General features: G+C 45.1%; 1 protein-coding gene across 1 annotated transcript in view; it reads left to right on the top strand.

Moving 5' to 3' along the window:
- The window catches only part of LOC137537263 (zinc finger protein 850-like), a 99,255-nt gene that overhangs the window by 24,139 nt on the left and 50,871 nt on the right, over nt 1-24,245 (top strand). The window contains exon 3 of the mRNA XM_068259349.1: nt 18,059-19,346. Within this exon, the coding sequence (XP_068115450.1) occupies nt 18,059-19,346 (1,288 nt within the window). The remainder of the gene's footprint in view (nt 1-18,058; nt 19,347-24,245) is intronic.

Raw genomic sequence — 24,245 nt, 5'->3', positions numbered from 1 at the left:
ATAGGAAAGGAGCACACGATCATGTAGAATACACTAGGGAAGGGAGAGGGTACAAGATACATGATCAGGTGATTTGGGCTGGTTAGGTAGGCCCAGTAATACAAGTACGAGACTGTCATAGGAAAGGAGCACACGATCATGTAGAATACACTAGGGAAGGGAGAGGGTACAAGATACATGATCAGGTGATTTGGGCTGGTTAGGTAGGCCCAGTAATACAAGTACGAGACTGTCATAGGAAAGGAGCACACGATCATGTAGAATACACTAGGGAAGGGAGAGGGTACAAGATACATGATCAGGTGATTTGGGCTGGTTAGGTAGGTCCAGTAATACAAGTACAAGGCTGTCATAGGAAAGGAGCACACGATCATGTAGAATACACTAGGGAAGGGAGAGGGTACAAGATACATGATCAGGTGATTTGGGCTGGTTAGGTAGGTCCAGTAATACAAGTACAAGGCTGTCATAGGAAAGGAGCACACGATCATGTAGAATACACTAGGGAGTGGAGAGGGTACAAGATACATGATCACGTGATTAGGGCTGGTTAGGTAGGTCCAGTAATACAAGTACAAGGCTGTCATAGGAAAGGAGCACACGATCATGTAGAATACACTAGGGAATGGAGAGGGTACAAGATACATGATCATGTGATTTGGGCTGGTTAGGTAGGCCCAGTAATACAAGTACAGGCTGTGTCACGTACCTGAAGGTAAGGAGACCGATGTGCTGAGGACAGCAACCCCTGCGGCTTATCAACCCCAAGCCCTGAACTGGAAACAGGTGCCTTGGGTTAACACGGGGCAGGAGTGCTCGCAGATCCAGTCGTTGGAGTGAGCAGGAACTGGAGACTCCCGCAGGACGGGTCTGGTACTGCAATGACCCGTACACCAGAGATGATGTTGCCACGCAGGTTCTGTAACAGACTGGTAGAACTGCAGATCCTTGAGCAATCCGGGGTCGGTAGCAGAGCAGGTAGTCAGACGGGCAGGGTTCGGCAACAGAGCGGGTTATCAGACAAGCAAGGTTCGGCAGCAGAGCGGGTAGTCGTACAGAGCAGGGTTCGGCAACAGAGCGGGTTATCAGACAAGCAAGGTTCGGCAGCAGAGCGGGTAGTCGTACAGAGCAGGGTTCGGCAACAGAGCGGGTTATCAGACAGGCAAGGTTCAGCATGGAGTAGGTCAGGAATCAGGCACACAAAGTGTCACGTCACGGGAGCAAACTTGCTGCAATACCACAGCACAGAGGTCTGGGCTCTCCAGGCTTAAATAGGCCGTTTGGCGCGCACCGCGCGACGCGCACACAACGTAGTGCGTCACGCGCACACGGAGCAGCGCGTCACGCGCGCATGCGCAAACACGGACACGCACATGCGCGATACACACGCGCACGCCCGTGCACACGCACGCACGCACAACAAGAAGAAGATGCATAAAACAGCCGTCTTTGCGCGCGCGCGTGCACAGCAATCATGCCCACACCTTGCGGTGCCAACACTTTCGCCGCACAACGCCACGCGCGCTGGAGAGCCCCGACAGAACACCCTGCCGGGAGGCCCGCCGAGACCCCCCAGAACGACTGCCAGCATCCGCATGTGCCAGCCGCCTCACCTGGACAGGTAACTGACCGTGACAATGCCCCCCCCTTACGGGCAGCCTCCGGATGCCTCCTGGTCTTGGTTTATCTGGACACCTCTGATGGAACCGTCTCACCAAAGCAGGTGCATGAACAAAAGAGGCTGGTTCCCAGGTGTTGTCCTCTGCTCCATAGTTCTTCCATTTAATGAGATATTGTACCCGACTACCCCTACATCTGGAATCCAGAATATCTTCCACTTCATATTCCTCTTCTCCATTCACTATGTCTGGTGAAGGTGGTCCTGAATTCTGTCCAGGAAAGAGGTCCGGATGTACTGGCTTTAACAGAGAAACGTGAAAGACAGGATGAATTCTGAGGTTGCTAGGTAATTCAAGTTCATAAGCTGATTGTCCAATCCTTCTTCTAATTTTAAAAGGCCCAATAAATTTAGGACCTAGCTTCTTCGATGGGCATGTAAGTCTCAAGTTCTTGGTTGATAGGTATACCTGGTCCCCCACTTCCAAGTTCACATCTCCCCTCCTGTGACAATCAGCCTTCTTTTTAAAGTCCTCCTGAGCCTGAGTCATTGATCGCTGAAGGAGTTGATTATTCTGAACCAACCACTTGGCCAATTCTTCTGCTGCAGGAACTGGAGATTCTTTCACTATACCAGGTAAAAATGAAGGATTAAACCCATAGTTGGCAAAGAATGGGGATTGCTTAGTGGACGTATGGACTGAATTGTTGTAGGCAAATTCCGCGGATGGCAATAATTGAGCCCAATTATCCTGTGACCCTGAAATGAAGCATCTGAGATATTGTTCCAGTGTTTGATTTGTGCGTTCAGTTTGTCCGTTGGATTGTGGATGATATGCTGATGAAAAATGTAACCGGATATTGAGTATTTGACAGAGTGCTTTCCAAAACTGTGAAGTGAACTGAGTTCCCCTGTCTGATACAATGTCATTAGGAACCCCATGCAACCTTACAATCTCCTTGATGAAGGTCATAGCAGTAATTCTTGCAGAAGGTAAGTTCATCATGGGAATAAAATGCGCCATCTTCGTCAATCGATCTACCACTACGAAGATCGTGTTAGCCCCATCTGCATTTGGTAATTCTACAATAAAGTCCATTGATATTGAATACCATGGTTTAGGAGGGACAGGTAGTGGATTCAACAATCCCCATGGTTTGAGATTCGACCCCTTGCTCCGGCTGCATACTTGGCATGACTTGACATAGTTTTCGCAATCTTTCTGCAACGCAGGCCACCAAAAAAAACGTTGGACTAATTCCTGGGTCTTTGCTACTCCAAAGTGACCGGTCAGCTGATGGTCATGGCACAGTTTGAATACTTCCAACCGATGTTTTTCTGGAACAAAAACCCTATCTTTGAAAAGCCACAACCCGTCTTTGGCTACCAACTGTGTCTTCATCTTGTCCGGTGGGTCTGCCGAATCCTGACGGAGCCGTTCTATTAGCTCCGGTTGTATTAATAAAAAATTCTGATTGGAAAGGATAGTATCCATTACTGTTGGCATCTCTTCTTCAGGGAACATGCGCGACAATGCGTCCGGTTTGATATTCTTTGAACCAGGGCGGTATGTGATATGGAAAGAAAATCTTGAAAAGAAAAGAGCCCATCTGGCTTGTCTTGGGTTAAGTCTCTTTGCTTTCTTCAGATACTCTAAGTTTCTATGATCCGTGTAGATTAGGATATCCTGAGAAGCCCCTTCCAGTAAGTATCGCCATTCTTCCAAAGCATATTTAATAGCTAACAATTCCCTGTCTCCCACGTCATAATTCCTTTCCGCATCCGACAATTTCCGGGAAAAGAAGGCTATGGGGTAGAGAATTGCTTTTTCACCCGATCTCTGTGATAACACTGCACCCACTGCTGAGTCTGAAGCGTCCACCTCCAGGATATATGGCATGGCCGGGTCAGGGTGCTTGAGAATGGATGCAGAAGTGAACAGTTTCTTTAGCTTCTCAAAGGCGCATTGAGCTTCCTCTGTCCATTTAAACGGAATATGTTGTCGGGTCAGCCTCGTGATGGGTAAAATAATGGCGGAAAAGTTCCTAATAAATTTCCTATAGAAATTTGCAAATCCTACAAATCTTTGTACTGCTTTTCTGTTGATTGGTGCTGGCCATTCAAGGATAGCTTGAACTTTCTGGGGATCCATTGTAAAGCCTTCTGCCGAGATAATAAGCCCCAGGAACTGAATTGTATGTTGCTCAAATTCACACTTTTCAGCTTTAGCATAGAGGTTGTGACGTCTTAATCGCTCCAAAACCTGACAAACTTGTTTCCTGTGTTCCTCCAAGGATGTTGAAAAAATCAGGATGTCATCCAGATATACTACTAGAAAATGATCAATAAACTCCCTGAGAACATCATTAATGAAATGCTGAAAGGTGGCTGGTGCATTGCAAAGTCCAAATGGCATAACTAGGTACTCAAAATGACTGTATCGTGACCTAAAGGCAGTCTTCCACTCGTCCCCTTCTCTTATCCTCACTAGGTTATAGGCACCTCTCAGATCCAATTTTGTAAAGATCTTGGCATCTCTTAATTTCTGGAATAGTTCCGGCATAAGTGGTAAGGGGTACCTGTTTTTGATTGTAACCTTGTTCAATTCCCTGTAGTCAACACAAGGCCTGAGGGTTCCATCTTTCTTTTGGACAAAGAAAATTCCTGCGCCAGCAGAGGACTTGGAAGGTCGGATGAATCCCTTCCTCACGTTCTCTTCAATGTATTCACGTAATACTTCTTGCTCAGGTTCTGACAGGGGAAACATTCGACTAAAAGGGATTGCTGATCCAGGCAGTAAATCAATGGGACAATCATATGGCCGGTGAGGAGGCAATGCATCCGCTTTCTTTTTGTCAAAGACATCAAGAAAAGTATGATACTGTTCCGGTATTGCTTCCTGCAAAGAAGATGTGCAAAGAAGAGTACCCACTGCTCTTGGTTGTTCCAGTATACAACTCTTGTCGCAATAGGTGGACGGAAAGGACACAGTGCCGGATGACCAATCAATAGCAGGATTGTGGGCTTGAAGCCAGGGTAGTCCTAGTATGACTGGATGGAGCGGTGAAGTAAGGAGGTCCAGCTTCAGTTGTTCCTGGTGTAATCCTTGGATGGTGGTAGCAAGAGGTAATGTCTCATAGACAACCGGACCAGAGCTCACTTCACTACCGTCGGCTAGATGAATTAGAAGGGGATTCTGTTTAAACTGCACAGGTATCCGGTGATTAGTGGCAAACGTGATGTCCATAAAGCAGCTGCATGCACCTGAATCAATAATGGCTGATACTTCAAGGTTTCCTGCGGGTAACTGAAATGAGATAGGAACAGAGAAATGATTAGTGGATGGCCGAATAATCTGAAGCTTATATGTATGTGGATTCTGCATGATTTGTTTCTTCTCACCAGGGGTGCGGATCGGGCAGGCATCTAGGAAGTGACCGGCTGAGCCACAATAGAAACAGAGGTTCTCCTGACGCCGTCTTTGTCTTTCTTCGGGGGAGAGACGAGAACGAATCACCCCAATCTGCATCGGCTCTGGCTGATCTTGGTCTGCCACAGGAGCGGGAGCACCAACAGAGGAGGCAGGTATCCAATTGGGGCGTGGGCTGCGTTCACTGAATCTCTCCAGCTGTCGTTCCCGGAACCGTCTGTCAATCTGGATTGCAGCAGTAATGAGCGTTTCCAAAGTAGTCGGAGCATCAGCACGTGATAACTCATCTTTAATGTAGGCTGACAGACCCTTCCGATATTGGTACCTCAGGGCTGAATCATTCCAGTCGGTGTCGGCCGCCCACCGACGGAACTCCGCAGTGTACTCTTCCACCGACCGGCGGCTTTGACGAAGATATCCCAAGGCGGTTTCAGCAGTAGCACTACGCTGTGGATCGTCATATAGTACTGCCATAGCTGCAAACAGGGTCTCCGATGTGGCTAGAGATACATGTTCTTGATCCATAAGGTTGTGGGCCCAGGCTTGAGGTTCCCCTTGTAATAGGGAGATGATTAATCCCACTTTTACCTCTTCGCAGTAATAAGTGCGAGGTTGCAGATTAAAGTAAAGCTGACATGAGTGACGGAAAGCTCGGAACTTGGTTCGGTCTCCAGAGAACCGATCTGGCATAACTACACGTGGTTCAGGAGGAGGTGGAAGAGGAGCTGCAGCAGGAGGTGCGAGAACTGGACTAGCGGCTGGAGGAGGAACGTTTACTGGAGCTTGGTTCCCAGTTGCAGACATTTCTCCCACTCTTCCTTCCAAGCGTAAATGGCTAGCCTGTAGTTCCTTCATGGCCTCAGTCAGGGCCGACATCTGTTCATACAAGGTGGTCAAAACCTTCGCTGCCTCAGCGGTCTCCATGTGATGGCTGTGGTATTCTGTCACGTACCTGAAGGTAAGGAGACCGATGTGCTGAGGACAGCAACCCCTGCGGCTTATCAACCCCAAGCCCTGAACTGGAAACAGGTGCCTTGGGTTAACACGGGGCAGGAGTGCTCGCAGATCCAGTCGTTGGAGTGAGCAGGAACTGGAGACTCCCGCAGGACGGGTCTGGTACTGCAATGACCCGTACACCAGAGATGATGTTGCCACGCAGGTTCTGTAACAGACTGGTAGAACCGCAGATCCTTGAGCAATCCGGGGTCGGTAGCAGAGCAGGTAGTCAGACGGGCAGGGTTCGGCAACAGAGCGGGTTATCAGACAAGCAAGGTTCGGCAGCAGAGCGGGTAGTCGTACAGAGCAGGGTTCGGCAACAGAGCGGGTTATCAGACAAGCAAGGTTCGGCAGCAGAGCGGGTAGTCGTACAGAGCAGGGTTCGGCAACAGAGCGGGTTATCAGACAGGCAAGGTTCAGCATGGAGTAGGTCAGGAATCAGGCAGACAAAGTGTCACGTCACGGGAGCAAACTTGCTGCAATACCACAGCACAGAGGTCTGGGCTCTCCAGGCTTAAATAGGCCGTTTGGCGCGCACCGCGCGACGCGCACACAACGTAGTGCGTCACGCGCACACGGAGCAGCGCGTCACGCGCGCATGCGCAAACACGGACACGCACATGCGCGATACACACGCGCACGCCCGTGCACACGCACGCACGCACAACAAGAAGAAGATGCATAAAACAGCCGTCTTTGCGCGCGCGCGTGCACAGCAATCATGCCCACACCTTGCGGTGCCAACACTTTCGCCGCACAACGCCACGCGCGCTGGAGAGCCCCGACAGAACACCCTGCCGGGAGGCCCGCCGAGACCCCCCAGAACGACTGCCAGCATCCGCATGTGCCAGCCGCCTCACCTGGACAGGTAACTGACCGTGACAGGCTGTCATAGGAAAGGAGCACACGATCATGTAGAATACACTAGGGATGGGAGAGGGTACAAGATACATGATCATGTGATTTGGGCTGGTTAGGTAGGCCCAGTAATACAAGTACAAGGCTATCATAGGAAAGGAGCACACGATCATGTAGAATACACTAGGGAAGGGAGAGGGTACAGGATACATGATCATGTGATTTGGGCAGCTTAGGTAGGCCCAGTAATACAAGTACAGGCTGTCATAGGAAAGGAGCACACGATCATGTAGAATACACTAGGGAAGGGAGAGGGTACAAGATACATGATCATGTGATGTGGGCTGGTTACGTAGGCCCAGTAATACAAGTACGAGGCTGTCACAGGAAAGGAGCACACGATCATGTAGAATACACTAGGGAAGGGAGAGGGTACAAGATACATGATCATGTGATTTGGGCTGGTTAGGTAGTCTCAGTAATACAAGTATGAGGCAGTCAAAGGAAAGGAGCACACAATCATGTAGAATACACTCGGTAAGGGAGAGGGTACAAGATACATGATCATGTGATATGGGCTGGTTAGGTAGTCTTAGTAATACAAGTATGAGGCAGTCATGGGAAAGGAGCACACGATCATGTAGAATACACTAGGGAGGGGAGAGGGTACAAGATACATGATCATGTGATATGGGCTGGTTACCTAGGCCCAGTAATACAAGTACAAGGCTATCATAGGAAAGGAGCACACGATCATGTAGAATACACTAGGGAAGGGAGAGGGTACAAGATACATGATCATGTGATTTGGGCTGGTTAGGTAGGTCCAGTAATACAAGTATGAGGCAGTCATAGGAAAGGAGCACACAATCATGTAGAATACACTAGGGAAGGGAGAGGGTACAGGATACATGATCATGTGATTTGGGCAGCTTAGGTAGGCTCGGTAAGACAAGTATGAGGCAGTCATAGGAAAGGAGCACACGATCATGTAGAATACACTAGGGAAGGGAGAGGGTACAAGATACATGATCATATGATTTGGGCTGGTTAGGTAGGTCCAGTAATACAAGTACGAGGCTGTCATAGGAAAGGAGCACGCGATCATGTAGAGTACACTAGGGAAGGGAGAGGGTACAAGATACATGATCACGTGATTAGGGCTGGTTAGGTAGGTCCAGTAATACAAGTACAAGGCTGTCATAGGAAAGGAGCACACGATCATGTAGAATACACTAGGGAATGGAGAGGGTACAAGATACATGATCATGTGATTTGGGCTGGTTAGGTAGGCCCAGTAATACAAGTACAGGCTGTCATAGGAGAGGAGCATACGGTCATGTAGAGTACACTAGGGATGGGAGAGGGTACAAGATACATGATCATGTGATTTGGGCTGGTTAGGTAGGTCCAGTAATACAAGTACAGGCTGTCATAGGAAAGGAGCACACAATCATGTAGAATACACTTGGTAAGGGAGAGGGTACAAGATACATGATCATGTGATATGGGCTGGTTAGGTAGTCTTAGTAATACAAGTATGAGGCAGTCATGGGAAAGGAGCACACGATCATGTAGAATACACTAGTGAAGGGAGAGGGTACAAGATATATGATCATGTGATTTGGGCTGGTTAGGTAGGCCCAGTAATACAAGTACTGGCTGTTATAGGAAAGGAGCACATGATCCTGTAGAATACACTAGGGCGTGGAGAGGGTACAAGATACATGATCACGTGATTAGGGCTGGTTAGGTAGGCCCAGTAATACAAGTACAGGCTGTCATAGGAGAGGAGCACACGGTCATGTAGAGTACACTAGGGATGGGAGAGGGTACAAGATACATGATCATGTGATGTGGGCTGGTTAGGTAGGCCCAGTAATACAAGTACAAGGCTATCATAGGAAAGGAACACACGATCATGTAGACTACACTAGGGAAGGGAGAGGGTACAGGATACATGATCATGTGATTTGGGCAGCTTAGGTAGGCCCAGTAATACAAGTACAGGCTGTCATAGGAAAGGAGCACACGATCATGTAGAATACACTAGGGAAGGGAGAGGGTACAAGATACATGATCATGTGATTTGGGCTGGTTAGGTAGGTCCAGTAATACAAGTACGAGGCTGTCATAGGAAAGGAGCACGCGATCATGTAGAGTACACTAGGGAAGGGAGAGAGTACAAGATGCATGATCATGTGATTTGGGCTGGTTAGGTAGTCTCAGTAATACAAGTATGAGGCAGTCAAAGGAAAGGAGCACACAATCATGTAGAATACACTTGGTAAGGGAGAGGGTACAAGATACATGATCATGTGATATGGGCTGGTTAGGTAGTCTTAGTAATACAAGTATGAGGCAGTCATGGGAAAGGAGCACACGATCATGTAGAATACACTAGGGAGGGGAGAGGGTACAAGATACATGATCATGTGATATGGGCTGGTTACGTAGGCCCAGTAATACAAGTACAAGGTGGTCATAGGAAAGGAGCACACAATCATGTAGAGTACACTAGGGATGGGAGAGGGTACAAGATACATGATCATGTGATTTGGGCTGGTTAGGTAGGCTCAGTAAGACAAGTATGAGGCAGTCATAGGAAAGGAGCACACAATCATGTAGAATACACTAGGGAAGGGAGAGGGTACAAGATACATGATCATGTGATGTGGGCTGGTTAGGTAGGTCCAGTAATACAAGTACAAGGCTGTCATAGGAAAGGAGCACACAATCATGTAGAATAGATATATCCACAAAATTGCGCTTAGGATCAACACTAAAACTTGCAGACGTGGTTCGCGTATTTAAATCGTTTGTGCAAACAATAAGTAAAAATTATCCTAAAAAATCCGCGCTCATAAGCCACAAGTAGAACTCAACAGTTTACCACAGTGCTCCAATAAAAGTTCAGTTCTTTCCTTCCGGTACACTGTGGTGCATCCAGGCTGTTACCAGTATCGCTTTAGGCCACACGTCATATGCAAAAAAAGAAAAAAGAAAGAGAAAAACACAAATAGTGTAACACTGCGATTGCTTCAGAACCACCACCTCCCACGTGTGGTAATCGCCGTCACCCCGCTTCAAACAAACACCTAGTGCCAGGGACACCCCCCTTCGTGCCCGCACTCACCCCTGAATCCTCCCAATTATCCGGAGGCAGGATTGACAACTTAGGGGGTCTGATGTTAAACTCCAAAGATGATAATCACTTTCTCCAGATGAGAGCTCTAAAACTAGAAAGCGCAACAATAGTGTAAAATCTTCTTTTTAATTATAAAAATAAAATTATTGCACTCACAAGCGGAGGTAGATCACAAGCATGTAAATACAGAAGTAGTTCCCGGGCAACCGCTCTGTAAGATGCCGTCCTGGATTCAACTCTCACGCTCGCGTCCTTCCTGTTGCTTCCTCCTTCCTTGTTCACCAGTTACGAGTGCCGTAGCTCCGCCCTATGCATTTCGTCAACTAGTGACTCATCAGGGGCTGACGGCACTCAGCAAACCGGCGACTAAAAACGTCAATAGCTCCTCCCCTTCCACGGCGCAGTAAAAACTTTATTTAAAATCATAAACAAAAATAGAATAAAAAGATTCTTTTAAAAATCACAACGGCATTCCTCCAGAGCCGTTCCCCTTACAAATATACACCTAAGCTAGTACATGTCGACACTCCTAATCTAAATAATTTTATCGCCTCTCCCTACACATACTTTTGGAAGTACCCCCAGTTTACATTAGTACCCTCCATTCTCCATTATATTACTATAACCTCTATACAGGTAAAATAAAGGGGCTGCAACCTATATATACTACTGCAACCAATATACAGGTAAACTAATAGAAGCACCATTAGAGCTGGATACAATAAAATAACCATACAATGAGAACAACCTATCCCTTACATGTTCAGACTCATGCTGTACTGATAAAACAGTTAAGATCTAAATCCACATTTAACCCTTTGGGGGCCAACGTATCTAATTTGTATATCCATTGCGTCTCTTTTTTAGATATCTCTCGAACCCTATTGCACCCCCTCCAAGCCGGGATTAATTTATCCACACCACAAAAGAACATATGTGTAGGATCACACTGATGCACTTTCTTAAAATGTAGCGACACACTGTGCGATTCAAATCCTTTACGGATATTCGTGATGTGCTCACCAATCCTGTCCTTCAGTGGTCTGGTGGTGCGGCCCACATATTGTAGGCCACAAGTACACCAGACCACATAAACGACATAGGAGGTAGAGCACGTAATAAAATTCCTTAATTTAAACGAACAACCACTCACATTGGAGATTATTTCCTTTATCTTTACCCCTTTCGCTTCTCTGCAGCATTTACATCCCTTACAAGGGAAAAAACCTTCTGATTGCCACCCAGTGAAACGTGACTGGGTAGGTGGTGACACACAACTCGGAGCTAGTTGGCTCTTCAAATTAGGGGCTCTCCTGTATGTAAATGATGGTTTAGAAGGTAATACCCCCTTTAGGACATGATCCCCCCGTAAGATATCCCAATGTTTTCTAAATATAGATTCCACCTGTCTATGTTGTGACGAAAAATTAGAGAAAAAAGAAAAATGATCCCGTTCATTTATACTCACCTCTTTCTGTGAATGTATCAAGTCCCTCCGATCTATATTTGCAACTTCCTGTTGTATCTCTCCTAACCAATCTTGATTGTACCCCTTCTCAATGAATCTCTCCTTCAGAACATCTGACTGTAAAAAATAGTCCCCCATATTTGAGCAGTTCCTCCGAACACGGGTGAACTGTCCCTTAGGGACTCCCCTTAGCCAACTAGGGTGGTGACAACTCACTGTCTCTATATAACCATTCCTATCCGTTGGCTTGAAATGACATCTTGTGTCAAAACCTGTTCCCTTTCGGGTAATCTCTAGGTCTAAAAAATGTATACTCACCTTGCTATGTTCAGACGTTAATTGAATGTTAGGTCTCAAGTTGTTCACATCAGACATGAATTGCATGAATTCCTCCTCATCTCCTTTCCAGAAGATGAGGAGGTCATCTATATACCTTTTCCATAAAACAATCTGGTCACCCCCTAATTCTATCGCTTCCTCCTCCCATAGGGCCATATAAAGATTAGCCAGGGAAGGGGCAAACGATGCCCCCATGGCACAGCCGTGTATCTGTCTAAAAAAATCCCCTTTATGCCAGAAAAAATTCTTCCTAAGGGAAAAATCTAAAAGCTCAATAATGAAGTTAATCCGGGCTGTGGGAACTTCCACTTCCTGTGCTAAAAGGTCCCTGACTGCATCTATCCCCCCTTCGTGTGGGATGTTGGTATATAATGACCCAACATCTGCAGTAGCCATCAGGATATCACCTTCTATGCACAAGGAATCCAAAATTTGCAATACATGTTTGGTGTCTTTCAGAACCCTCGGCAGAGCCTGCACCACCGGCTGTAAATAACTGTCTATATATTGACCTAATCTGTGGGTCAAAGAACCCACTCCACTTAATATTGGTCGACCAGGGGGGTTGACAGGGTCCTTATGGACTTTGGGCAACTGATAGATGACGGGCACTCTCGGAGCGGAAGGAACGAGAAAATCACACTCCCTCTTCTCCAAAAGCCCCGCCATCATGCCCTCATCCAACAGGAGTGCCAATTCCCTTTTATATTGCACTGTTGGATTACCCGGAAGCTTCTCATATGTGGATACATCATAAACTAATTTGTCCAGTTCTTGGAAATATTGTTCTTTCCTCAAAATCACCACCCCACCCCCCTTATCCGCAGATCTTACCACAAGGTCCTTTCCTTGTAATAAACTTTCCACCGTTTCATGAATATTGTCAAACATACCTGGTCTCATTTTTCTCACATCCTCCAACACCCTATCTTTAAAAATCTCCACTGTATTTCGATTAGACATATCAGGAGGATTGAATGTGGAAGCATTCTTAAACTTAGTAATTACTCCACCCCTATTTGCCCTGTTAGTCGGGCCCTCCTTTTGTAAAAAATATTTCTTTAGATTAAGTTGTCTCGTATATTTATGTACATCAATAAAAACATCAAATTTATTCAGATTCTTCTTAGGGGCATATTTAAGACCATGATCCAGTAGTTTCAATTCCTTTCTATCCAATTCTACCCCACTTAGGTTAAAAATACCTGCCCCTACTACTGCTTTCTTCGCTTGTTCCCTCCTCCCAGCTCTACACCCCCTTCCACCCCTCTTTTTCTTGGACTTGGGTATTGGTCTTCCCCGTAGTTCCCTCCTCTCCAATCCTCCCTCCAATATCCTGGGCGCGGGGCCAAAAAAGCCGGTTGTTCATAATCTCCATCCCTCAGGGGTTGAAATCTATTATACATTGGAATCGGTTGATTATATTGGAATTGGTCATTCCTTCTATTGCCACTCCATTGTGAATGTCCCCTAATCCCACTTCTATTGTTACTTCCACCTCTTTTATACTCACCCGAAACAAAAGACCTAGGTCCATTGTCCAAAGGGGCTTGAGGAACCCCTGGGGGTGGGGGAGGTGGGGGTGGGGCCCTCTGCGCTGTTACCTGATCCTCAGTTACCACATTAATTTGATTACCCTGAGTTCTTTCTTTCTTTTCTTTAATCCGTTTCTCCACAATTGGCTGCCATTTATAAGCTATTTTACGTTTATGAGCATCAAAGTCCCTAGCAAATTTTCTCTGTTTGTCGACAATAATATTTTTCTCACTAATGGCTAGTTGTTCCTGTATTTTTTTACTCCTTGCTATATAATGTTCCGTATTCTTATGTGGCTCTAACTTAGTTTTCATTAGGTCTATCTCACCCCCCAATCTCTCTAATCTAGCTGTTTTTCTTTTAATTAATATTTCCATCAATCCCAACCCACTCTTTGTGAAAAAAGTTTCCCACTCCTCATTATTTTCTTCAGTATCCTCACCATCATCTGGAGTGAGGTCCCATCTGAGTTTTTTAGGTACAATACCCTCTTTATGATATTTCTTTAGGGCTGCAATATCCCACCAAGTTTGTTGCTCTCTCCCTAACGTGGTATGCAGTGTTCTAAAATCACTTTCTACATCAACTGACCCAGGTGCTGTTTCTTTAAAAATTTCATCTAAATTAATAGCTCTTCTCCTTGAACTATCAAACAAATCCATAGCTGCAAATTTAAAACACAAATTGACACAGATATATCCACAAAATTGCGCTTAGGATCAACACTAAAACTTGCAGACGTGGTTCGCGTATTTAAATCGTTTGTGCAAACAATAAGTAAAAATTATCCTAAAAAATCCGCGCTCATAAGCCACAAGTAGAACTCAACAGTTTACCACAGTGCTCCAATAAAAGTTCAGTTCTTTCCTTCCGGTACACTGTGGTACATCCAGGCTCGCGTCCTTCCTGTTGCTTCCTCCTTCCTTGTTCACCAGTTACGAGTGCCGTAGCTCCGCCCTATGCACGAAGGGGGGTGTCCCTGGCACTAGGTGTTTGTTTGAAGCGGGGTGACGGCGATTACCACACGTGGGAGGTGGTGGTTCTGAAGCAATCGCAGTGTTACACTATTTGTGTTTTTCTCTTTCTTTTTTCTTTTTTTGCATATGACGTGTGGCCTAAAGCGATACTGGTAACAGCCTGGATGCACCACAGTGTACCGGAAGGAAAGAACTGAACTTTTATTGGAGCACTGTGGTAAACTGTTGAGTTCTACTTGTGGCTTATGAGCGCGGATTTTTTAGGATAATCATGTAGAATACACTAGGGAAGGGAGAGGGTACAAGATACATGATCATGTGATATGGGCTGGTTACGTAGGCCCAGTAATACAAGTATGAGGCTGTCATAGGAAAGGAGCACACGATCATGTAGATTACACTAGGGAAGGCAGAGGGTACAAGATACATGATCATGTGATATGGGCTGGTTACGTAGGCCCAGTAATACAAGTACGAGGCTGTCATAGGAAAGGAGCACACGATCATGTAGAGTACACTAGGGAAGGGAGGACCTTGTCAAAGGCTTACAGTCTATAGGGAGGGGAGATGGACACACTAGTTAAGGCCGTAGAGTTAGTATTCAGTAAGCTTTTTAAAAGTTTTTTGAGGGCTTTCTTGAATTTATTGAAGCAGAGTATACTAGGATGTATAACAGAGGCGCCAACATAGTATAAAAAGGCTTAAAAACAGTTTAAAAATAGGAAAGAGGAAGCGGTGGTGGACTTACCTCCTCCAAGAAGACACCAAAAATTGTTGCTTTATAGTAAACAACAATTTATTCACAATGTTCTCAAAGCGCAACACGTTTCGCAGGTTTGATCCTGCTTCATCAGGCAATAACAACGGAGTAATAGCATATATGGTCAGTAGAGGAGCTCTGGTGCACATTATCTTCATTTGCAGTATTGGGGACAAGAGAGAGATAGAGGGACATTACAAGGGGCATATGAGTGACACGAGGATACAATGGTAATAAGAATGGAAAAGTCCATTAGCCCAGTGTACAGTGATCATCTGGTAAATACAGCTTCTCTACAGACCTATGACTATGATTTCATTTCCGTAAAATTCATAGTGCAGATGTGTATGCCAAGTCCTATGACCATACTTGAGCTGGGTCAGTGATTGGTCACATGGGCAGCGTGCCTCTTGCTGCTGGTTGTGGGTGCTCCACCCACTGCTAGGGAGTAGGAGGAGTGAGAGAATCCATGGTACAAGGGTCTGTCATGGATGACCCCTAATAATGTCCTCTGTAGAGTGGAGTGGAGTGGAGTATTAGAGGCATTTAGCATTTTAAAATTTAGGTTTGCTTTAATGTAGCAGCACGGTGGTGTATTGGTTAGCGCTCTCGCCTTGCAGCGCTGGGTCCCTGGCTCGAATCCCAGCCAGGTCAACATCTGCAAGGAGTTTGTATGTTCTCCCCGTGTCTGCATGGGTTTCCTCTGGGCACTCCGGTTTCCTCCCACACCCCAAAAACATGCAGATAAGTTAATTGGTTTCCCCCTAAATTGGCCCTAGACTATGATACATACACTACACAATACATATATAGACATATGACTATGGTAGGGACTAGATTGTGAGCCCCTTTGAGGGACAGTTAGTGACAAGATAATATATGCTCTTGTACAGCTCTGCGTAATATGTCAGCGCTATATAAATACTTAAAGAGACACTGAAGCGAAAAAAAAAATATGATATAGTGAATTGGTTGTGTACTATGAATAATTACTAGAAGATTAGCAGCAAAGAAAATATTCTCATACTTTTATTTTCAGGTATATAGTGTTTTTTCTAACATTGCATCATTCTATAATATGTGCAGATTACACAACACTCAGCATTCAAAATGAGTCTTTCAGAGCAGTCTGTGAAGTAATGACCTCTCCTCTAGCAGAGGAAAAGTAAATAGTCCAGGAACAGTTGAGATAATAAAAGTCAGATAACAGCCCTCTCCACGACTAAAGGTGCCCACACACTCGTCAGATTGGCAGCAGATAGATAAGAAATGCATCTGATGATCTATCTGATGCGTTTTTAGAACATTTTTTACCAGAATAGAATTCCAATAGATTTCAGTCTGAAATCTATTGAAATTCGATCTGATGGCATTTTTTTGCCATCAGATTTCCATTAAGGCCAATGCAAACTGATAAGCAATCTCATCAGATCGACCTACATTTTCCACCCTGCCAGCTCGATGGAAATCCATCGAAATCGATCGAAATCGGCCATCGATCGGTCGATTGGTCAACCGATTTGCAAACGATCAATCGATCGATCGATCGGGATCGATCGGTCGGCCAGAAAATCGGCTGAGTGTATGGGCCCCTTTACTTAGTCGGAGAGCTTAATGGCTTGTTTGCATAGAGATAACAACTGGAGTTTCTCAACTCTTCCTGTACTGGAAACAATTACACTGATGTATCTGATCTTAATGTTTTATTTCTTAGCTGTGCTACACATACAAATCATAATATCATCATTTTTTTTCGCTTCAGTGTCTCTTTAAGATAAATAAATAAATGTGTAAGTGACACCACATTGCTCTACAAACATAACACAGATTTCTTGCTATAAGTACATATAGGTCTGTTGTCACAGGAGTAACACATTGCTTCCATTATCTCGTCAAGCCTTACAATATACTGCTTTCCATGTATGGCCAATGCTTTATGTGTAGGGAGGGTCAGTGAGATGCAAATAACTCTGACTTGTATGCCAACATGATGCAAATTGTATGCCCATGATTGGCCACCTGTAATGAGCACAACCTTCTGCTGCTCTCTGTCAAGTTGATAACTGGTGTTGGTCAGTGACATGCCAATAACTCTGAGTTGGTGCAAATAGTGTGCTAATTATATGCAAAGCTATGCCACCGCTATTATTATTAAAAACATATAGATAAGTTAATTGGCTCCCCCCTAAATTGGCCCTAGACTATGATATATACATAAAACAAACAGATGAAAGGCAGCACCGGAAAGCCACAGATGGAGTGTGCCTGTACCCAAAACCCCAGTGCCTCCTGGAGTACTGCAGATCCACACAACGAAAAGGGTCGGCACCACTCAAATGTAAATAAAGCTCTTTATTGTAGTGCATAAACGGCAGCAGGACAGGCCGCTGTTTCGGGACTAAGCCCTTCTTCAACTGCATCAGCCATATCATATATATATATGGCTGATGCAGTTGAAGAAGGGCTTAGTCCCGAAACAGCGGTCTGTCCTGCTGCCGTTTATGCACTACAATAAAGAGCTTTATTTACATTTGAGTGGTGCCGACCCTTTTCGTTGTGTGGATCTGCAGTACTCCAGGAGGCACTGGGGTTTTGGGTACAGGCACACTCCATCTGTGGCTTTCTGGTGCTGCCTTTCATCTGTTTGTTTTATGTATATATCATAGTCTTGGGCCAATTTAGGGGGGAGCCAATTAACTTATATATATGTTTTTGGGAGCTCGAGGAGAACATATAAACATACAAACTCCTTGCAGATAATATCTGGGTTGGGATTCAAGCAAAGGATCCAATGCTGCAAGACAGGAGTGCTACATCTGTATCTGGTCCAATTCTAATCTGCATAAACTTTGCATCAATGGTTCCCTAATGATAATTGTTCCTCCCCTCAGAATTCTCTAACAGGAAGTGATGTTTCTCTATTTGCAGGGCGGAGCCCCGGCATCAGGAACCTCTCAGAGACTCGTCTCTCTGTATCCACAGACTGTACAACGGATGATGAGGTCACTGGACAAGAGTCTCCTGCAGATATCCTGGTTACACCAAATATTCCCCCAGACTCCCCTCACCTGTCTAACCCCGAGGGGCCTCATACCCAGCACAGCTCTCCCCCTGCTGGAGGGCCTTATTCCTGTTCCACATGTGGGAAAAGTTTTGTATGGAAATCATACCTTGTCAAACATGAGAAATCTCACACTAGAGAGAAGCCCTGTTCATGTGCTGTGTGCGGGAAATGTTTTGTGTGGGAATCAGAGCTGGTCATACATGAGAGATCTCACACTGGTGAGAAGCCGTATCCATGTGCTGAGTGTGGCAAATGTTTTGCTTGGAAATCATACCTTGTCAGACATAAAAGATCTCACACTGGTGAAAAGCCCTATTCATGTGCTGAGTGTGGGAAATGTTTTATTCAGAAATCACAGCTTGTTATACATGAGAGATCTCACACTGGTGAGAAGCCCTATTCATGTGCTCAGTGTGGGAAATGTTTTGTTCAGAGATCACAGCTTGTCATACATGAAAGATCTCACAATGGAGAGAAACGTTATTCGTGTGCTGAGTGTGGGAAATGTTTTGTACAGAAATCACATCTTGTCAGTCATAAGAGATCCCACACTGGTGAGAAGCCCTTTTCATGTGCTGAGTGTGGGAAATGTTTTGTAAATAAATCACAGCTTGTCATACATGAGAGATTTCACATGGGAGAGATGCCCTATTCATGTGCTGATTGTGGGAAATGTTTTGCACATAAATCAGTTCTTGCTAGACATGAGAAATCACACTCTGGTGAGAAGCCCTATCCATGTGCTGTGTGTGGGAAATGTTTTGCACATAAATCCGTTCTGGTCAGACATGAGCGATGTCACACTGGAGAGAAGCCATATTCTTGTGCTGATTGTGGGAAATGTTTTGTTCAGAAATCACAGCTGGTCATACATGAGAGATCTCACACTGGAGAAAAGCCATTTTCATGTGCTGAGTGTGGGAAATGTTATGTTCAGAAATCACAGCTGATTATACATGGGAGAGCTCACACTGGTGAGATGCCGTATGCATGTGCTGAGTGTGGGAAATGTTTTGCACAGAAATCAAATCTTGTCAAACATGAGAGAACTCACACTGGTGGTAAGTATGGGTCAGTGAAACAGAGCTTCACCTTCAGTGAACCTGAAGTGGCCACAGCACACTGCTCTCCATCTCCCCAGCAAAGCAGGAAGTAGGAAGTATGGAGAGGGGAGTGCAGCGGCCAATCACAGACTTGTTCAGTTACACTTATCTCTCTCTCATTACTGGTGTTAAGCTCTATTACTGCACTGAGTGTGGGAAATGCTTTGGCCATAAGTGTTCGTTTCCATTGTTTCTTTTATACAGTGGGTTGCAAAAGTATTCGGCCCCCTTGAAGTTTTCCACATTTTGTCACATTACTGCCACAAACATGCATCAATTTTATTGGAATTCCACGTGAAAGACCAATACAAAGTGGTGTACACGTGAGAAGTGGATCGAAAATCATACATCATTCCAAACATTTTTTACAAATAAATAGGGTGTGCGTAATTATTCGGCCCCCTGAGTCAATACTTTGTAGAACCACCTTTTGCTGCAATTACAGCTGCCAGTCTTTTAGGGTATGTCTCTACCAGCTTTGCACATCTAGAGACTGAAATCCTTGCCCATTCTTCTTTGCAAAACAGCTCCAGCTCAGTCAGATTAGATGGACAGTGTTTGTGAACAGCAGTTTTCAGATCTTGCCACAGATTCTCGATTGGATTTAGATCTGGACTTTGACTGGGCCATTCTAACACATAGATATGTTATGTTTTAAGCCATTCCATTGTTGCCCTGGCTTTATATTTAGGGTCATTGTCCTGCTGGAAGGAGAACCTCCGCCCCAGTCTCAAGTCTTTTGCAGTCTCCAAGAGGTTTTCTTCCAAGTTTGCCCTGTATTTGGCTCCATCCATCTTCCCATCAACTCTGACCAGCTTCCCTGTCCTTGCTGAAGAGATGCACCCCCTGAGCATGATGCTGTCACCACCATATTTGACAGTGGGGATGGTGTGTTCAGAGTGATGTGCAGTGTTAGTTTTCTGCCACACATAGCGTTTTGCATTTTGGCCAAAAAGTTCCATTTTGGTCTCATCTGACCAGAGCACCTTCTTCCACATGGTTGCTGTGTCCCCCACATGGCTTGTGGCAAACTGCAAACGGGACTTCTTATGCCTTCTGTTAACAATGCCTTTCTTCTTGCCACTCTTCCATAAAGGCCAACTTTGTGCAGTGCACGACTAATAGTTGTCCTATGGACAGAGTCTCCCACCTGAGCTGTAGATCTCTGCAGCTCGTCCAGAATCACCATGGGCCTCTTGACTGCATTTCTGATCAGCGCTCTCCTTGTTCGGCCTGTGAGTTTAGGTGGATGGCCTTGTCTTGGTAGGTTTACAGTTGTGCCATACTCCTTCCATTTCTGAATGATCGCTTGAACAGTGCTCCTTGGGATGTTCAAGGCTTTGGAAATTTTTTTGTAGCCTAAGCCTGCTTTATATTTCTCAATAACTTGATCCCTGGCCTGTCTTGGACCTGTCTTGTGTGTTCTTTGGACTTCACGTTGTTGTTTCTCCCAATATTTTCTTAGACAACCTCGGAGGCCCTCACAGAGCAGCTGTATTTGGACTGACATTAGATTACACACAGGTGCACTCTATTTTGTCATTAGCACTCATCAGGCAATGTCTATAGGCAACTGACTGCACTCAGATCAAAGGGGGCCGAATAATTATGCACACACCACTTTGCAGTTATTTATTTGTAAAAAATGTTTGGAATCATGTATGATTTTTGTTCCACTTCTCACATGTACACCACTTTGTGTTGGTCTTTCATGTGGAATTCCAACAAAATTGATTCATGTTTGTGGCAGTAATATGACAAAATGTGGAAAACGTCAAGGGGGCCGAATACTTTTGCAACCCACTGTATCTTGCTGTAGATTCACATGGCATTGGATTGTAAAGCATTACAGTCTAAACTGAGGTGGCATGACATAAACATGGGTACATATACTATTATACACACACAGTATGTATGTCTGTGTGTCTTTTCCGCTCTACACCCAGCTCCTTCCACCAGCCTCACCCGGAATGTCTTCATGTATGTTAACTCATGTATGAGAGAAATGAAGTGGATTTGCAGCGGAATAGCTGATGGTGCTGGACTTCTGGTTTCTTCATGTGAGTGACATTAAGTACTATAGAAAGAAAAGAAAAAACAATCGAGAGTCCCCAATAGTGTATTACTGTTGGACCAGTTGCGTATAAATAACAGATGAGATGTATACTCACAAGTGTGGGTTGCCAGCCTCAGGCAACCACTCCCAATGCGTATGGGGAAATTACACCTGTCCCCACTCAGGCTAAAAGAAGTCGCTCTCCGTAGACAGAAAAAAGGGTATAATCACCCATCCACCAGGGGGATTCCAATGTGTAAGAACGGAACAGAGGCGCCAACAGAATAAAAATAGTAACCAATTAAAACCAATTAAAATGTGGGTGGCGAGGGTGGACTCGTCTCCCCAACAAAAACCACAACCGCTGTGTATGTTACAACAATTTTAATCAATTTAGTAGGTACTCCAAAAATAACTGCAACGCGTTTCTCGGGTCTCAAGCCCGCTTCATCAGGCAAAAATGTAAACAGGAGTAACAGCGCAGTAGTGTGTGCTCGTGTAGCGTCTCTGCCATTAAGTACTAAGCCTAGTTAGCACTTGTCTGTCTTCACTTTTTATATTTTTGTAGAAAGGGTTATTAACCACTTGAGCCCCAGAGGTTTATACCCCCCTAGTGACCAGGCCTTTTTTTTTTACAATTCAGCACTTAACAACTTTAACGGTTTATTGCTCGGTCATACAACTTAGCACCCAAATTAATTTTACCTTCTTTTTTTATAGATAAAAAAAGACCAAAATATTTGTAAAAAAAAAAATATAATAATTTATTCCCCACCCCCCAAATTGGCCCTAGAATAACATATACACTACAGTATACATACATATACACATGCCTATAATAGGGATTGCATTGTGAGCCCCTCTGAGGGACAGTGAAGTGACAGGGGTAGATTCTGTACAGTGCTGAGTAAGCGCTATATAAACAGTGTTAGTTTACCTAAATACAAAAACCAGCCTGCTAGCGATGACCAGCCACTGGCAGGCTGCTCACTGGCCCCCACTGTTTATAGTGACAGAAGGGAGTGCAAGCGCAAGCCCCCCTCAAATCTCGCTACACACGAGATGACACCATATGGTGTCATGGAGGAACAACACAACAGAGCTTCTCTGCCGCTGCCATCCTGCGTTAGGTGATTGGCAAGGGGTTAAACGAGCTGTTTTATCTATTCAAATGAGGCAAGGTCTGAAGTCACATGCAGGTACAGCTGTTCTGAAGAGTAAATAGAAGTCCACACACTTTAATCTAGCTAAATACCGGGCCCTCCAACAGAGAAAAGGAGCAGCCTGAGGAGGCGGCGAGGGGCTGAGTGGCCTGAAGGAGGCTGGAGGAAGCCCAGGTAAGTATAAAACCTAAGACGTATTTTGTCTCAGGCACATTATAACTCGTGAAACTATTGTCAGCTCCTGTCCAATTCTTCATGATTTTCAAACTCCCTTAGCTCATGAAATCGATTACTTTGATTTGTTGTTGAATTTGAGGTTGGTGACGACATATGTAGAGTATAGTGTTACTGTGTAACTTAGTTTGTAGGTTAGTGACTACAAACTAAGTTACACAGTAGTACTATACTCTCCATATGCACTCCCCGCAGAGCTGCAGGGAATCCACTGAGAATGTTGTGCACGCTGATCGCAGAGGTGTTGTCTATCATCCAATATCTTGATGATACAATTCCAAACAAAAAACTGGTATGACCCTCTAGTTGCCATTATCTACCCACTTCAATGGTTGTCCCACTAGTCTCCTTCTAGCTACAATTGTCAGCTCTTCAGCCTACCATGATCATTTATCAACACTCCCCTCAAACGCACTGCGTAGTATTCTGCAGGTGCTACAATAGATATAGTCTTCAGTAGATAAAAAGACTTCCAAACAGGGCCTAGATCCTGCAAAGGTCCAATGTCGCCTCTGACCAAATCCAACCCAAGTGGATGAGGAAATAGGATGAGTGATAGCAAACGGTTTAAAGGGAGACCTAAGGTGCACCCGAGGCACCGTGTGACATGATGAGATAAACATGTGTATGTACAGTGCCAAACATTAATAGCCAGGCTTTTTTACTTGTTTATTGTGTTGCCTGAAAGAGTTAATTTTTAGGCATGAAAGTGACAGCTTCTGTCTTGTCGGTACCTTGTCGGGAATATAGTAAATCTCACTGATAAGCAGATTACAGCCATACAAGTTTTCCTTGCAGAATACAACTTCTGAGAGCAGAGGGAGATCGAAAAAGATCAATAGTTCACATATTTTCATTTAGGGACACTTAATAGGCTGCCACTGAGCAGAGACAACACAACATTCAATCTGCTTTGTAAATGTTTAAATATAAAAAGCATGGAATATCATTTTTGGGATTAGATGGATAAATACAATAATTTATCTCATGAGTTTATTTTCACCGCAGGCTCACTTTAATTCAAATAAAAAAAAAAAGAGAGTTTAACTTACCTGGGGCTTCCGGCAGCCCCCTGGAGTCTTCCTGCACCCACAATGTCGGTGCGACTCCCTCAGGCAAGCAGCGGCAACTCCTACAAAGCTGGCCATTTGCCACCAGTAGGCGGCTACTGCGCATGCGCAGCCCGAAGCCATTCACACCCTCATTGCACTCCCGATGCCAGTGGCACTGCGCAGGCGCAGTGGCGGTCTTTGTGTACTGGGAATCCCGGCCATGGGAGTGCAGAGAGGAGGGGCGTGGCCAGCCAGTGCTGCAGGGGTCGCCATTGCTTGCCGGAGGGACTTGGACCAACGTTGTGGCCACAGAAGGACTCCAGGGGGCTGCAAGAAGCCCCAGGTAAGTTAAACTCATTTTTTTATTTGCCTTAAAGGGAACCAAGAAGTGAGAGGTATATGGAGGCTGTTATATTTATTTACTTTTAAACAATACCGATTGC

This window comes from Hyperolius riggenbachi, chromosome 10 (genome assembly GCF_040937935.1).
Source record: "Hyperolius riggenbachi isolate aHypRig1 chromosome 10, aHypRig1.pri, whole genome shotgun sequence".
Lineage (NCBI taxonomy): Eukaryota > Metazoa > Chordata > Amphibia > Anura > Hyperoliidae > Hyperolius > Hyperolius riggenbachi.
Note: the sequence above shows the minus strand (reverse complement) of the source record. Positions and strands in the feature narration are given on the sequence as shown.